The sequence below is a fragment of the Staurois parvus genome, unplaced genomic scaffold (genome assembly GCF_062004578.1).
Source record: "Staurois parvus isolate SC_StPar_1 unplaced genomic scaffold, SC_StPar_1.0 ptg000086l, whole genome shotgun sequence".
In the NCBI taxonomy this organism is placed as follows: domain Eukaryota; kingdom Metazoa; phylum Chordata; class Amphibia; order Anura; family Ranidae; genus Staurois; species Staurois parvus.
In genome coordinates this window covers 83560-99505 of record NW_028317882.1, presented here as the reverse complement: position 1 = coordinate 99505, position 15946 = coordinate 83560, and the positions used below count along the sequence as shown (strand labels likewise).

At 37.7% G+C, this 15946-nt stretch overlaps 1 protein-coding gene across 1 annotated transcript in view; it reads right to left on the bottom strand.

The window, feature by feature from the left end:
• DNAH6 (dynein axonemal heavy chain 6) overlaps positions 1-15946 on the bottom strand; it is a gene marked incomplete at its 5' end in the record, with an annotated part of 237814 nt that overhangs the window by 159858 nt on the left and 62010 nt on the right. The window contains 3 exons of the mRNA XM_089670117.1: positions 2339-2510; positions 6593-6724; positions 14688-14845. Coding sequence (XP_089526243.1) covers positions 2339-2510; positions 6593-6724; positions 14688-14845 — 462 coding nt within the window. The remainder of the gene's footprint in view (positions 1-2338; positions 2511-6592; positions 6725-14687; positions 14846-15946) is intronic.

The window sequence follows — 15946 nt, the reverse complement described above, 5'->3', positions numbered from 1 at the left end:
GGGTTTAGCAGATCCAAGTCAGAGCAGGAGGGTGCTTTGATCTCCCTATGTTACGATGGAAAAATGGGAGAATTCTTCAACCACCTCCCTTAGGCTTGACAGCCTGCTTTAAAGTTTCCCAGCAGGGGGGTGGTTCTGAAGTAAAAAGACCAATCCCCTGTTGAGGGAGGGATCGGCAGGCGGAACCCTAAACTGGAGCCAACATCTTTCATAATTCATATTCTGGTCCATAACTTTCGAGCTGCACAAGTGATATTCCACCCGCAGGTATATTATTATGCAGACAAGTCTGAGCATTATCTAGATATGAATTATGAAATTATATGTTGCACGGTTCACGAGTTCTATGTTTCAGCTCCCCTGATGGTCTGAGATAATTCGAATGACCCATCAACCTGTTCGCCTGCTCCTAGTTAATCTGACGGGATGTCTGGTTTTTATGTAAGTCTCTCATATTCCAAGATATGAAACATAGGGGAAAAATTGATCTTTTAAAAATGTTATCTGGTGTGGGCTTCTTGGGAATGCCTTGAACTGCAAGGAAGGCTCCGTTATCTTTTTACGAGGTGTGAAATTACACAGGTTCTCAGGAAAGTGGGACTCCAGCTCTCCTGAGGGGGGCTTTGTAGCTCTGGGTTCCCTGCTGCTCTAGCCTGCCAGTGACCCACAACCAGGTGTCACGGTGGTTGAACAGAGAGTAAGGGGGAGGATGAAGGAAAAAGATATTTCAGGACAATTAATCTCTTCGCCAAGATGGAGGTTGAAGCCAAAATGGTTGAACCGCGTCCATCTCTGATGCGCACGTTTGCGACACCGTCCACTCAAAGTGACTCACTTTAAAGATGCCAAACATAAAATTTTAGTACAAAATGTTCCTGCATCCAATCAGATGCACGCAATCTCTGGGTGTTCTGAGACTGCTGGAGCAGTGACTGCTGAATACAAAAACTATCAGTGGTGATTCCTCTATCTACATTGTTTAGAAATCTACACGTTTGGCCCGCTTTAGAATTTTTATTTTAAGGGGCTGACTGTATGTTTGAATGAGAAAGAGAATTGCCAGCAGAAAGGTGATGTGAAAGATTAAAAGCATTCCAAGTAAGTTTGTATATCAGGAAACTTTCATTGGTAATGTTGCTCAACTAGAAAATGAGTGTCAGGGTTTTTAATTAGAATTAAAGAGGTAAACAGTGGTGAAGGAGAAACCTAAGCACAAGTCTTACAATATTGTGTTTTAGTCTTTAGTTTCAGTTCACATGGGCTCCAGATTTTACATTCTACTCTAAAGAGCAATGAGTATAACATAATATAATGCTTTTTTAGTAAAAACATGTGTCCAATTGGTATTTTTAATACAACCTACTATGTGAATCCCTATTTATCCCTTTACAATTCATTAAGATGAGAGGGCTGGTTACAAATCAACCTCATTTGGCAAAAGAAATATTTGACAGCGACAATAATCTCATAGCCACAATGATAATGAAACAACCATTACAACAGAGTTTATACAGGCTGTTTTGAAGTTTTTACTCTGCTTGACCCTGTAACCATGTGAATGCCCTTTAAGGTCACCATGGGCCCCTTTGGTAAAAACATGGCATATCCTCTTAAAGCCTATGATGAACAAGAACTGTCAGAAGAATGTAATTTCAATATATGTTATTTAAGCTGTACAATGTTTCTATGACACTACCAGCTACATAAACAAAATACTGTTTTCTGAAATGTAAGTTGATACATTTATAGTTGCTGTTAGCTTGTTTTTTGCTTTTCTTGGTTGGTGTATGTGCTTTGAGATGCTCATAGCAACAACATGATTTATATCCATACAGACACAAGTTCAGAACACCGAAAAAAAAAAACAGTTTAAGAATTTAAAGAATTTGTAGGTCCTGTTTGACTTTTCTATGCAAAGTAGAACATTTTTTTTCATGTAGGAATGGAATGAAATAATAAAATACATGAGTGCATTATTCAAGCATTCAATGGTAAAATTCGCTCAAATAAGATTTGAAGATTTGCCCAGCAATTCCTTGGCAGGATTCTTCCTATGTATTATATGACATTTGTAGGTTGAATCCTTTTAATTTGAATCTTGCCAGAACCAATGTTCATAATACAGTAGCTTTCCACGGTGCTGAAATTGTGTTAAAGCTCACCTTAATTCTAAAATGAAATTACTGCTTATCAGAATTGAATGACTGTTATCAACCACACTTAAAACCAAAGGTTGTATAAAGTAATTTTGGGTTAAACACTGAAACTGTAGCTCATTTTCATTTATGTCTTGACAATATACATTTAAAAGTATACTTGGTCAGGGAAAACAATGTACCTTGAACACACTTCGACAAATCACGTAAATTAAATACATAATGGGATTTTGCAGGAGTTGGAAGAAGATCAATGCTCATTCGGTGGTAGATTTCCACTGCAGCATCCACTATATTGCTTGCACTCTGCTTTACTGCCACAGGAAAATCTGTCAAAAAGCCATTAAGGATTGCCTACATAAAGAACACACAGATGTAATTATTATTTTGATTTAAAAAAAAACATTTAGCATACTCTTTTATCCCAGGAAAATAACCAGGACATGAAAGTCTAAACATAGAGGTGCAAGTTACAAAGCAATTCATACGAATTTATAACATGATTCCGCAAATACACATTCAAAGTATGCAAGTTCTTTTGACATCACAAAACAAAATCACCAAGCATTTAAAATTACTCTAACTTTGCTGTGAACATATTTATGACTACTAGATGCTTCCCATATACATTTCAGATAAGAATGTTAGGGAAGGATCAGATAATCCAAAACAATGTGTCCTTAGTAGATGCTACAATTATGTCATGCAGCAGTTTTTTATGACTCCTGGAGCTTCTGGTTATCTCAACATTAAGTGGAGTTAAGTTTATCTCAACATAAATTCTGGCCTTGCCCTCACTCTAAATTAAAATTGCTATAAAGAGAGTGGGATTGCTTTGCGAATGTCATGACATGCAGACTGGCATTGAAACTCAAGCACACCATAAAGGCTACCAGTATAGTATTTGTTGACTAATTTCATAAAGTGAAATTTACTGGAGGAATCTGGATTAGAAGATATGATACTCATTATAACAAATTATATTGCATGGCAAACAGATAACATAAGTCCAAAATGTATGTTACGTGGTACCTGTGGCATCAACATAAAAAAGGCTATCTTGCCTTACAGTATGTACAGTAAGTACATTGCAAAACAGGATAGATAAAAGATATGCAGCAGTATTCTGCTTAATTTAAAGTGGAACGTTAGTAAAAGAAATGAAAATATGCTTTAACATTTCTAACATTGAAATATGTCCATGTGCAGTGCAATAAAGAAAAAGATGGTCTACATCTTTTATAGAGTCATAGAGTGTTAGCTCTGCTAAAGGAGTAGGAGCAGTGGCTCTGCTAGGGGACATGTAGCGGGGGTACTACTAGAGGGACACAGAGCTGCACCACAAGGGGGACACTGTTCAACAAACCTAGAGTGGTGGCAGTGTAGGAGGGCAAGGACATTAAATCAGAAAATTAATGCTCTCTGCCTGCTTTCATGTCAGAAAAATATGGCAACCTCCAGGAAACTTTCGACCTGTAAGGAATAATTCATGGACATGCACAGTAGGGCCTGGGATATATGTTGAAATAAATCTATATTAAAGAATAGCACTTGCATGTTAGATATAATGTGTAATTAAACAACTAGTACTGACCCAAGTTCAACTTTAAGTACGCATTTTATCCTCTTTACTTCTAACACCATGAGTAGCATCATTAGGTGTGCCAACGTATATTACACAATGCACAAAAATGGCCTTGGGCATGAAAAAGTTACTTCTAGAATTATAGTATATTTAAATTGTGCGGTTACAACAATTATATTCTTTGGCCACATAATTTATTATCTTCCTTTTTTACCCCCTTGCCAACCTTAAAAATGATAACATGGATATGACATCTGCAATTGCAGATCCAGAAACAGGATGCATGCTGCTCCATCTGTCTGGCTTTTAACAGTACAATGTGTAAGGATAAACTATACACAACTCAAGACTGGCCATCTGGTTCCAGGTAGACATGGATAGAAAGAGACAGTTGAGAAATCATGTATTTTTCCCAATCAACTGTAAAGAGTGAAACAGACAAGCCAGTCAATCTGTACATTTGGTGCTTCATCTAATGACCACCGCTCAGTCTCCACCAGCTATTTTCTATGTATGCCACCGCATGTCATACTATCTTGATAATACAATTTATTTTAGGGGTTATTATTAAAAATACAATATATATATTTAGGATCTTGATAGAATGGGTTGTTTTAATCCAGAATGCTGATTGTTGATTGCAGTTACATTTTTTACATGTAATGTACTTGGTTTCATTAAAGAAGATCTTTAATATGGATTACTTAGCTTAGTAAACTAGTTTAGTAAACTTGCATCTACAACATTAATAGTTAAATTACATACTTCATTAATGTGAAAATAAAACAGTAATGTACAAGCGCAAAAAAAATACAGATGCAGTGTCTACCTGAAACCAAATGGTTAGTCTTGGGTTTGATATATATTTTTATCTTGTATTTTTATATCTGTAGGCAAGAGAATAATCAAATGACATTGACACTCCTATATTCACTGTCTTGTGGTCAGCAGTAGGCTAAAATAGAAGTCATTAATCTTCGTTTTTTCCCATGGAAAACATTGGGAATCCATCAACTGAGTCCTAGGGGCAGATTTACTAAAGGAATACAGATGTTCACTTTCCAATGTGAATTTTCAAATGAGCGCTAACCTATGTTCAAAAGTGTAAAAGAGACAATGAGAAAACCATTGTTCCCTGGTGAAAGGGAAACTTCGCACTACCTGGATTCTTGAAAACTAGCATAGCTAGGATTAATTATGCTAAAGGTGTGGCTGTCCAATTTAGTGGAAGCTAGCTGTTTACACAGTGGGGTTGGTTTACTTAAGACCAAAAAGAGTGTACATGGGTGTGAGATTGCTTAATATGTCTAATGGTACCATTAGTAAGGGACATTTAAGGTACCAGAAAGAGTCATAAAGTGCATACATACAAATATGTGTATGACCACGCATTTATAAAGTGCATACAATATAACAAAAATTGGTAGCTTTTATTTAGAAAGTCAAAAAATCGTACATAATCAAGTCTAATTCAACAAGACTCACACATAGTAAAATACTACACCACCGTAATCACGTTCCCCATGTTGCCTTTCTTTTATTCTAAATCATGAGAACACTGTCTTCTAGAGGTCCATTTATAGCATAATCACAACATTATTGGAGAAAGATGAACAACTGACTCTACGGGTTTCATTGATTTACAACTTGGTGATGATATATTTATATATATATATATATATATATATATATATATATATATATATATATATATATATAAATGGACCTTTAGAAGGCAGTGTTTAGAATAGTAAAAAGGCAACATGGGGAACATGAACGTGGTGATATAATATTTTATTATGTGTGAGTCTGGCTGATTTACTAAGAGGTAAATAGCTGTTGACTTTGCAAAGAAATTTACACTTTGCAATGGAATTTGCCCCAGACCTTAGTACAAAGAAAATTAAAAAAAAGCATTTTGTTTGCACATGATTGGATGATGAACGTTGGCAGAGCTTCACCTCATTCACTAAGCTCTGGGGCAAATTTCCTTGCAAAGGGCAATTTCCTTTGCAAAATGAACAGTATATTTGCCTTTAGTAAATTAACCCCTTTAACCCCCAAACCTTATGGGAAACCAGACTACGTTGGTCTGCAGGGAGAGACTGTGTAATGGCCTTTTTAATATCATTATTATATATTATTCGATTAATTATATTATTATTTTGTGTGTGGTAATTGGTTGACTGGCTAGGATTATTTTGTTCTAAGTTTTTTTTTTTTCCCTTTGGAAAGGCAATTAAGTTATTTGATGCTGGAAATCCTGTTTATGTTTATATGATGCTTAAAATAAAGCTGGTTGTGGCCATTTACCTGTACAAAATTTCATTCTAAAGCTGTCTACCTCTAGAGACTGCTTTTTTGTACGGTGCAAGGAGGCAGAAAAACACCATAAGAAACAATTTCATGAAATATAGATTGAAGGGCCATTAAGTAGTGGATGTGTATGGATTTTTAGAGAATAGGTGCAAAATGTAGTGTCTCTTTAACCCTAGAACATTCCTCTGAGCGGCTGAGAGTTTATGCTGTGGCTAATCTACAAATCTCTTAATTTAGTACAATAAAAAAAACTTAGAAAAAAATCTTGGAAGTCGCATGAAAAATTATATTAGACAACTGTTGAAATAATTATGCAGATGAAAATTTTAAATATCTGCTGATGAACAATGCACTATAGTTTCTCCAAAATGTACCTTTCAGTGGAAATCTATCATTAATCATTTTACAAATGCTACCTAAACTGTTGAAATGCAGATTAATCCTTTGTTCTGAAAGAACATAACACCTTATTGAAGGATCCTGGAGTACAGGCTGATTTCACTTTCTTGGGTTTGCTGAAGAAAGCACTGACCTGAAAAATCTGTTTAAGGCTGTGCTCGGAGGGTGTTGGCAGGCATAACATGCTGAAGTGTCTTATAAAGCGAGGAGTTACTGGATTGCGACCTCCACCTGGAGGAGCACAAGCAGCTGCAATAGTCACGTCCTACGGGAAAAGATGATAACATCATGCACAATCTGTGTCAAATAATACTGTGAGATGCAAGAGCATTCAGCCAACTCCATGTAACAATATCCATAATAGAAAAAAGCCCTGAAATGACCTCTTTAGTAAAAGTCTGAGTGATGTTATTATATCATGTGAAATCTACTCACCAAAAATGGAAAAGGTATACAGAAATATGTTTAAAAAACATATATGCACAGAAAATAAGAGCATAACTTATTAATTATTAAGAGCTAGTCAACAAATTCTGGACTGGCCAAAAAAAACTAAATGTGGGTGCCCCCATATATTCAGGATATAATGCTTGTTTAGTCTATGGGAGCTATAATAAACAGGATTACTTACCCTACTACAAGGTCCTGCAGGATTTTTCTAAATCTGGAAGTGATGACAGGTCCTCTAAAGCTGCTGCTCTTCTCTGGTCACATCTTCTCCCCTCTTGCTGACATTCTCTCATACAATGCAGTACAAGCAGCTGCCACTGGCCCTGCATTGTACATGATGACGTCAAGGCTATGCCAATATTCCAGGACAAGAGGGAAGAAGACTGCATTGGCTTCCGCTAGACAGAAGAAAAAGTACTCCTTTTCTATTAGAGTTTCGCATGACTAATATACTGACTAATATACTGCACAATGTTTGGGGGCGGGGAGGGCATCCACATTTTTCTTTAAGCAATCCAAAGTTAAACTTTAAAGTTAACCTGTCATTGGAGAAATACAGGGCTGCCATTACTGACTTTCCTGTGAGAATTCTAGTTGACTGGCTGGCATGCCTAGTGGTGTCACTGACGTGTAACAAGCATGCAAATCATAAAAGTCAGAGTACCATCAGAACTATACTGCATTAGTGTTCAAAGACAATGACTCATTTTTAAACAAAAGGTTCAACATGGCAGCCATGCCATAGCTTAAAGTGGAATTTCGCTCTCTCAATTAACATTGACTATTTTACTACTTACGCTGCTAGCATTAGTAAACAGATAGGAAAGTATATCATATTTACTTGTTTTGATTTTTTTTTAACATTTATTCAGTATCTCTTTGGTTTCCATACCTAGCCAAATTATGTTATACATCCCAGAAGTCTTCAGGAGGGAAGGAGGAGTTGTCTCAGCTAAGCACGCCCTCCTGTCTGGAAGCTTGAGCTAAGGGCAGATGGATTCCAGGAGGTAAATGCCACATGAATCATCTGCCCTTACTCAAGATGCATGGTCAGAAATGCTGTGGGGTGTTTTTCAATGTGATTTCTCAACAAAATAAAGCAAGGAGACATGGATGGATGGGGGAGTTTGCTTGGAATATTAAAAATGAAGTAAATAATGCTTTTGGTTTGTGTCAGATACAGTGAAGTTCCACTTTAATCCCTAAAACAAGCATACCAAACCCTTTCTGCTACCCTTAGAAAAAGATTGAAAAAAACCAGACTGTGACTGACTATATATATATATATATATGTGTTGGGGAAAATAATGATTTGATCCCCTGCATATAAGTTTGCCCACTTACACAGAAATGAAGGGTCTATCATTTGTATCATAGGTGAGACAGAATATCAACCAACAATCTAGAAAAAACACGATACAAATGTTATAAATCGAGTTGCAGTGAGCAAAATAAGTATTTGATTCCCTACCAACCAACAATAATTCTGGCTCCCACAGACTGGCTATGTGCTCATGTGGTACACAGATTAGCCCTGTCAATTTAAGAAGGTGCTCCTAATGGGAACTCATTATGTGTATAAAAGACACCGGTTCACAGAATCTCTTTCTTCCATTCAAACCTCACCACCATAGGCAAATGACGGACGTCAGAGACAAGATTGTAGACCTGCACAAGGCTGGAATGGGCTACAAGATCATCAGCAAGAAGCTTGGTGAGAAGGAGACAACTGTTGGAGAAATTATTTGCAAATGGAAGAAATACAATATATAACCATCAATTGCCCTCGGTCTGGAGCTCCATGCAAGATTTTGCCTCACGGGGTAAGGATAGTCGTGAGAAAAGTGAGGGATCAGCCCAGAACTACATGGAAGGAGTTTGTGAATGATCTCAAGGCAATTGAAACCACAGTCACCAAACAAACCATTGATAACACAATGCGCTGCCATGGATTGAAATCCTGGAGCTCCTGCAAGGTCCCCCTCCTCAAGAAGGCACATGTACAGACCAGTCTGAAGTGTGCCAATGAAAATTTAAATGATTCAGAGAAGGATTGGGAAAAGGTGCTGTGGTCAGATGAGACCAAAATTGAGCTATTTGGCATTAACTTGACTTTCCGTGTTTGGAGGAAGAAAAATGCTGACTATGACCCTAAGAACACCATCCCTACAGTCAAGCACGGAGGTGGAAACATTATGCTTTGGGGCTGTTTTTCTGCTAAAGGTACAGGCCGACTTTGCCGCATTGAGGGGCCAATGGATGGGGCCATGTATTGTAAAATCTTGGATGAGAACCTTCTTCCCTCAGCCAGAACATTGAAGATGGGTCGTGGATGGGTCTTCCAGCATTACAATGACCCAATACATACCGCCAAGGCAACAAAGAAGTGGCTCAAGAAGAACCACATTAACGTCATGGAGTGGCCTAGTCAGTGTCCAGACCTTAATCCTATAGGAAATTTATGGAGGCACCTGAAACTATGAGTTGCCAAGCGACAGCCAAGAAACCGTAAGGATTTAGAGAAGATCTGTAAAGAAGAGTGGATTAAAATTCCTCCTGAGATGTGCGCAAACCTGGTAACCAACTACAAAAAATGTCTTGCCTCTGTGCTTGCCAGCAAGGGTTTCTCCACCAAGTACTAAGTCATGGTTTGCTTGGGGATTAAATACTGTACTTATTTTACTTACTGAACTGCAACTCAATTTATAACATTTGTATCCTCTGCTTTTTCTGGATTTTTGGTTGATATTGTGTCTCTATCATTAAAATACACTTATGATAAAATTTATAGACCCTTCATTTTTTTGTAGGTGGGCAAACCTTCAAAATCTACAGGGGATCGAATAATTGTTTGCAGAAGCAGTCTGCATGCCTAGGTGCTTGATTTTATACACCTGTGGCCATGGAGGTGATTGGAACACCTGAAACCAATGTTTTTGAGGGGTGCCCAATACATTTGGCAATATAGTGTATATTTATGATATATAAGATATACCGTGTATATTATATATCTTTTTTTTTACGGACAAAAAGTTAAACAAGACATTCAACACAAAAAAACACACATGCCATTTTAAATAATTTATTTTCACATGTTTGCAAAAGCTTTCAGTTAAGTGAACTGAAAATAGGTTGTATGTTTCATATGTATTTTTACAAAGACAAATGAATGAGAACATTTCCATTACCCATAATGCATTGTAGTTAATAAAGTCTAAGAAATTGACAGCTCTAAAAATCTATGTATAAAAACAAAGGAAAACAAAAATCTGATGAAATGCATAGACAGACAACCTAAGAAATAAAAAATTAAGTTTGTACTTTTGACAACAAAATCATCTCTGTGCTGATGGGTTAAAATCACCTTTTGTCATCAGGGAGTCACTGGTTCATGGATTTAGCCATCAAACAAATTCTCTCTGGCACTTTTGTATTTCAAAACCTACTATTTAGGGAAAGGCACATTTCAGATCTAACAAGTACACTAGGAAGGCATCACTGCACAAGAAATGCTTTTGTCTGACAGAAAAACAGAAAATCTAAAGCCATAAAATATATATATATATATATATATATATATATATATATATATATATTCTGTCTCTATCATTAAAATACACTTATGATAAAATTTATAGACCCTTCATTTTTTTGTAGGTGGGCAAACCTTCAAAATCTACAGGGGATCGAACAATTGTTTGCAGAAGCAGTCTGCATACCTAGGTGCTTGATTTTATACACGTATAGTGCGTATATATATATATATTTTATATATATATACACACTATACAGTATATTTGTCAGTTTGTTTGTTACTGTATGACATATACAAGAATAAGTATGGAGAGATGTATAGTCAAGTCTTGTCAGACGTCAGATGTATTGGTCCCATTTCTACCTGCGGTGGTGAAATGTACAGAATCTGACAGTTTCCATATCTCTAATCAATACTGCACAGTACACAGCATACACAAACATCTCATGATCAGTGCACACAATAAGGTGCTGTCATCAGTTGACCACAATGTAATGAAAGGACAAATTGCATAACTACAGAGGTCCATAAGGCAACCAGCAAAGAGTGCAGAGCTTTATCTGATGATAAAATGCTCAGAGTAAAGACACCTGATCAAAGTCATTTCACCAGCAGAAAATAATATAGAGTCTCATCTTTTACTATGTACTGGCAACAATAGCATGAGCAAACTGGCTATCAGATATTTTTGACAGAGATCAAAAACATAAATACAGTGACTTCTGCAAGCTTACATTAAAGCTGAACCCAGGCACACAGCTGAATACATATATGAAAGCTATTTTACCATCTATTTTTATCCATCCAGTTCTGAGATTTCACACAGTGCTACCTGGCAGGGGAGGAAAGTGTGGGGTTTATGTATAAAAATGTGTGAATGAGTAAAATCATTTGTACAGGCACAACAAATCATCATCATAATTTGCTTTATATGTTTATTTCCTAGAATCGTCAGTGCCACCTAGTGGAAATAATGTAGTATTTTTCAAGAATGAGATATTTCAGGAAAAATACTGCATTATTGCCAATAAATGGCATTTAACAATCCTAGGAATTAGAAGTATTAAATAAATTACGGTGAAGATTTGCTGCCCCTGTGCAAATGATTGACACATTTGTATAGTGATTTCTTTCTCTCTGTGCTGCAGTTTCACTTTTAGGTTTCCTCTCTGTCCCCCACTCTAATACTGGGCAGTGAAAGGAGAAGCAGCACAGTGATGAGCTCTTCTCCCTGTCAGACTGCTCTCTCTTCATGTATCTGGGTGGATGATTGATAGCTCTGCACCCTCCTTTCATAGATCGTATTTCATTCAGAGAAGCTGTAGTATTGGCTATGAATAGAGGAGTTGGGTGGAAAGGGCAGGCATCGTCAGACTCTTTTGATGACAGCCCGTTAGTTGTGTTAACCTGTAAGATTACAGATTATGGATGGAAAACGATTTCTACTTATAGAAGAGGCATCAAAACAAGGCATACATCCGCCTGACTGTAAGTTATGTCTCATGCTGATTTTTCAGGTTTATATTTTAGCTACACTAAGGTTCCATTACCCCTTGTGCGACTTGTCATGCGACTTTGGACATGAAAGTCTCATGACAAGTCACAGGCCATTCTTTTGAATAGCACCTGTTCCAATCGGTGCGACTTAAAGTTGTGGCAACTTTAGAAAGGTGATTGCACCGTTTTGATGCGGTATTTGATGTGACTTTGATCCAGAGAGTGTAAAGTCGCTCCAAAGTCAAACTGGAAATCGTGCGAATCGCGCAAGTGTGAATGGAGTATTAGGCTTTAAGGCTGCCATTGCAGTGCTTCTCTGATTGAAAATGCTAGTTTCCATGCTGTTACACTGACACCGAGGCTTTAGTACGCTCATTGACATAGGACAAGTATGCAAACTAGGAGCTTTGACTTTTTCTTTGAGCTCACTAGTTGTATGCTTGTTCTGGCTCAGTAACTCAGAAAGGATTGAGACCAGAGACAGCCAGACAACCAGCATTTTAAAGGAGGTCAGTGATAATATCTTCCGTATTTCTGTCAGTGCATACAAATGTTACGCCAAAGCATATACAGGCATACCTTGGTTTACAAATTTAATTTGTTCTGTGGGACTTTTTGTATTGCGAAAAATTTGTAAACTGAAACGCGGTTTCCCATTGGAATGCATTGAAAACCAATGAATCCGTTCCGGAGGTCAGAAAAAAGTCAAAGAAAAGTTTTTTATTCAAAAGTCTTTATAAAGTGCACTTTAACCACTTGCCTAATGGGCACTTTTACCCCCTTCCTGCCCAGGCCATTTTCAGCTTTCAGCACTGTCGCACAATGACAATTGCGCGGTCATGCAACACTGTACCCATATTAAATTTTTATCATTTCTTTTAGACAGATAGAGCTTTCTTTTGGTGGTATTTAATCACCACTGTTTTTTTTATTTTTTGATAAACAAACCAAAAACAACTGAAAATTTTGAAAATAAAAACATTTTCTTAGTTTGTTATAAAATTTTGTAAATGAGTAATTTTTCTCCTTCATTGATGTGCACTAATGAGGCTGCAGTGATGGGAACTGATAGGCAGCACTGATGGGCACTGATAGGCGGTACTGATGAGGAGGCACTGGTAGGTGGAACTGATGGGCATTGACAGGCATCACTGGTGGGCATTCACATACATAACTGATGGGCATTGAAAGGCAGTACTCATATATGGCACTGATAGGCGGCATTGATAGGAGGCACTAACTAGCACTGATAGGCGGCACTGACTGGCACTGTTAGGTGGCACTGACTAGAACTGATAGTTGGCACTGAAAGGCGGCACTGATAGGTGGCACTGACTGGCACTGATAGGTGGCACTGAAAGGCAGCTCAGATGGGCACTGATATGTGACATTGATGTGCACTGGTAGGCACTGATATGTGGCACTGATGTGCACTGACAGGTGGCATTGATTGAGACTGACAGGTGGCACTGATGGGGCTACACTGATCATCAGAGCACTGAGCTCCAGTGTAGTCATCGGCTCTTTCCGCTGATCGGTGATCCACTGTGTCCCTGGCACCACCGATTGCCGCGCTCCACGCCCCCAGGGGCGCACACGCGCGGTTAGAGTGGGAGTACGTCATATGACATCCTCCCAGAACAAGAGAACAGCCTTTCACCTGTCATTTCCTTATATAGCGGGCGGGAGGCGGTTAAAGGCATAGTACTGTACAGGGACGTGATAGAAAAAAAATTGTAAATGCATTGAAAAGCCATTAATCCGTTCCGGAGGTCAGAAAAAAGTTCAAAAAACTCTTTCAAAACTCTTTATAAAGTGCACTTTACAGGCATAGTACTACGCAGGGACATGATTAAAAATTCATAAATGCATTGAAAACCAATTAATCCGTTCATATTGCAAAAATAAATTGTAAACCAAGGCATTATTTTCAATGGATTTTCATTCGTAAACCGAAAATTACGTTATCCGAGGCATTCATAAACCAAGTTCCGTCTATATACAATATTTAAATTGTATATGTAAAAACATTGGGGTATCCCTGGTCAATTTTTTCTAGCTCGTCTGAATTATGGGAATTGATACATTCCTCTCATGTAGGGAGGTCACTCAGGATTTAGGAATTCCGAGCTATCCCATGACTCCTCATAACCAACCTTCTATGTCATGGATAGCATTTGATGATTATCCTGTCAGTGTCTTGAAGTGGCCCCTAGGGCATTTTGTTTGTTTCTTTTCCCCCAGCACTACCTCCCCACCCCCCACCTTTTTTCTTTCGTCTAGTCAAACGCAGTCTTCTCTTTTCTCATTATTATACCATTTTACAAAACCTTGGTAGGCATTTGAAATCAAACTAAAGCTGGTAGCAGGCCTTTGAGGCTTGTGTACCATCTAATTTTGTACCTTACCCATTTGTCTATGAGCTTTTCTACTCAGCTTTGGTGAGCTTGCTGTATGAAGTATCTGACCGCTAGGACAATAATGTACTTATTGTATATGTTTGTCTGGTGTACTTGTGCTCAGCTGCGTCTGAGATGCCTTGATCTTTAACACAGTTTACCTTTGCCTATCCTTGAATAAAGAATTAAAAAAAAAAAAAAACACTTGGGGAAATTTAATCATATTCAGAAAAAATAGACGTCTAATTATTACTTTTACGATTTATATTAATATATTTTAATTTAATTTAACAGACCAAATATAAGTCATTTATAACAGCAATATTGAAAAGTCAGTTTCACATTACCTGAATGTCTTTCCAAAACATTTTTTCTCTGTCATAAAATCCTTTAAAATCTTGATATTGGCGAAGTAATTCAATAGGCGGTTGGGATCCATATCGATCTAATTTTGGCATGTTTAAGTCATCTACAAAGATGATGACTCGCTTGTTAACGGGCGCCCCTGAAATGAGGGCACAAAAAAGACAGGTAATATGTCAGATACATTCATTCTGGGTATAAATTCATGCAAGTAGCCTAATACTGAAACACAAAACGTTCTATGTATAATTAACCACTTGCCCTCCTGAGGATTTACCCCCCTTCCTGACCAGGCCATTTTTTGCATTACGTTATTTTAACTGATGATTGCGCAGTCATGCAACGCTGCACCCAAATGGAATTTATGTATTTTTTTCCCCACTAATTGAGCTTTCTTTCGGTCATATTTGATCGCCTGTTTTTTATTTTTTGCGCTATAAAAAAAAAGACCATCAATTTTGAGAAAAACACTATATTTTTGACTTTTTGCTATTAAACATGTCCAGAAGAAACATTTTTAAAAATCATGTTTTGTCATAAATTTAGGCCAAAATGTATTCTGCTACATGTCTTTGCTGAAAAAAATCCCAATATGTGTAAATTAATTGGTTTGCGTGAAAGCTATAGCGTTTACAAATGGCGGTATAGATACTGCGACTTATAGTGGGACTGCGGCGAACATTCAGACTTGGTGTCACTGACATCCCCAGTGACACTAATACAGTGATCAGTGGCAAAAAAAAGCAATGACACTGTATTAATGGCACTGGGCAGGAAGGGGTTAACATGAGGGGTGATCAAAGGGTTAACTGTGTGCTTGGAGTGTTTTACTAGGGGGCCATGTCAGTGTGCTTTACTGTAAGCACACTGCTGTGGATGGCTGTGTTGTACACAGCCATCCAAAGCAGTGTGCCCGAGCTAACAGGGAGGAGAACTGTTAGTAAACAAAACAGACAGTCCTCCTCCCTGTCGGAGATGCTCAGCAATCACCAAGTGCCGTTTCCTACCCAGAAATTCAAAATCACACATATATATATATATATATATATATATATATATATATATATATATATACGTGATTTTACGCACCCCAGTATATCTGCTATAGGGCAGCGGGAAAGCGGTTAAAGTGGAACTGAACCCTCCTATCCTTTACAGCCAAGGGTGTTGCCATCTTAGCCTCTGTTTGATCTGCAGTTGCCACGGTGTTGCACATGTGATAAGTTCTGATACCAGCTTTTTG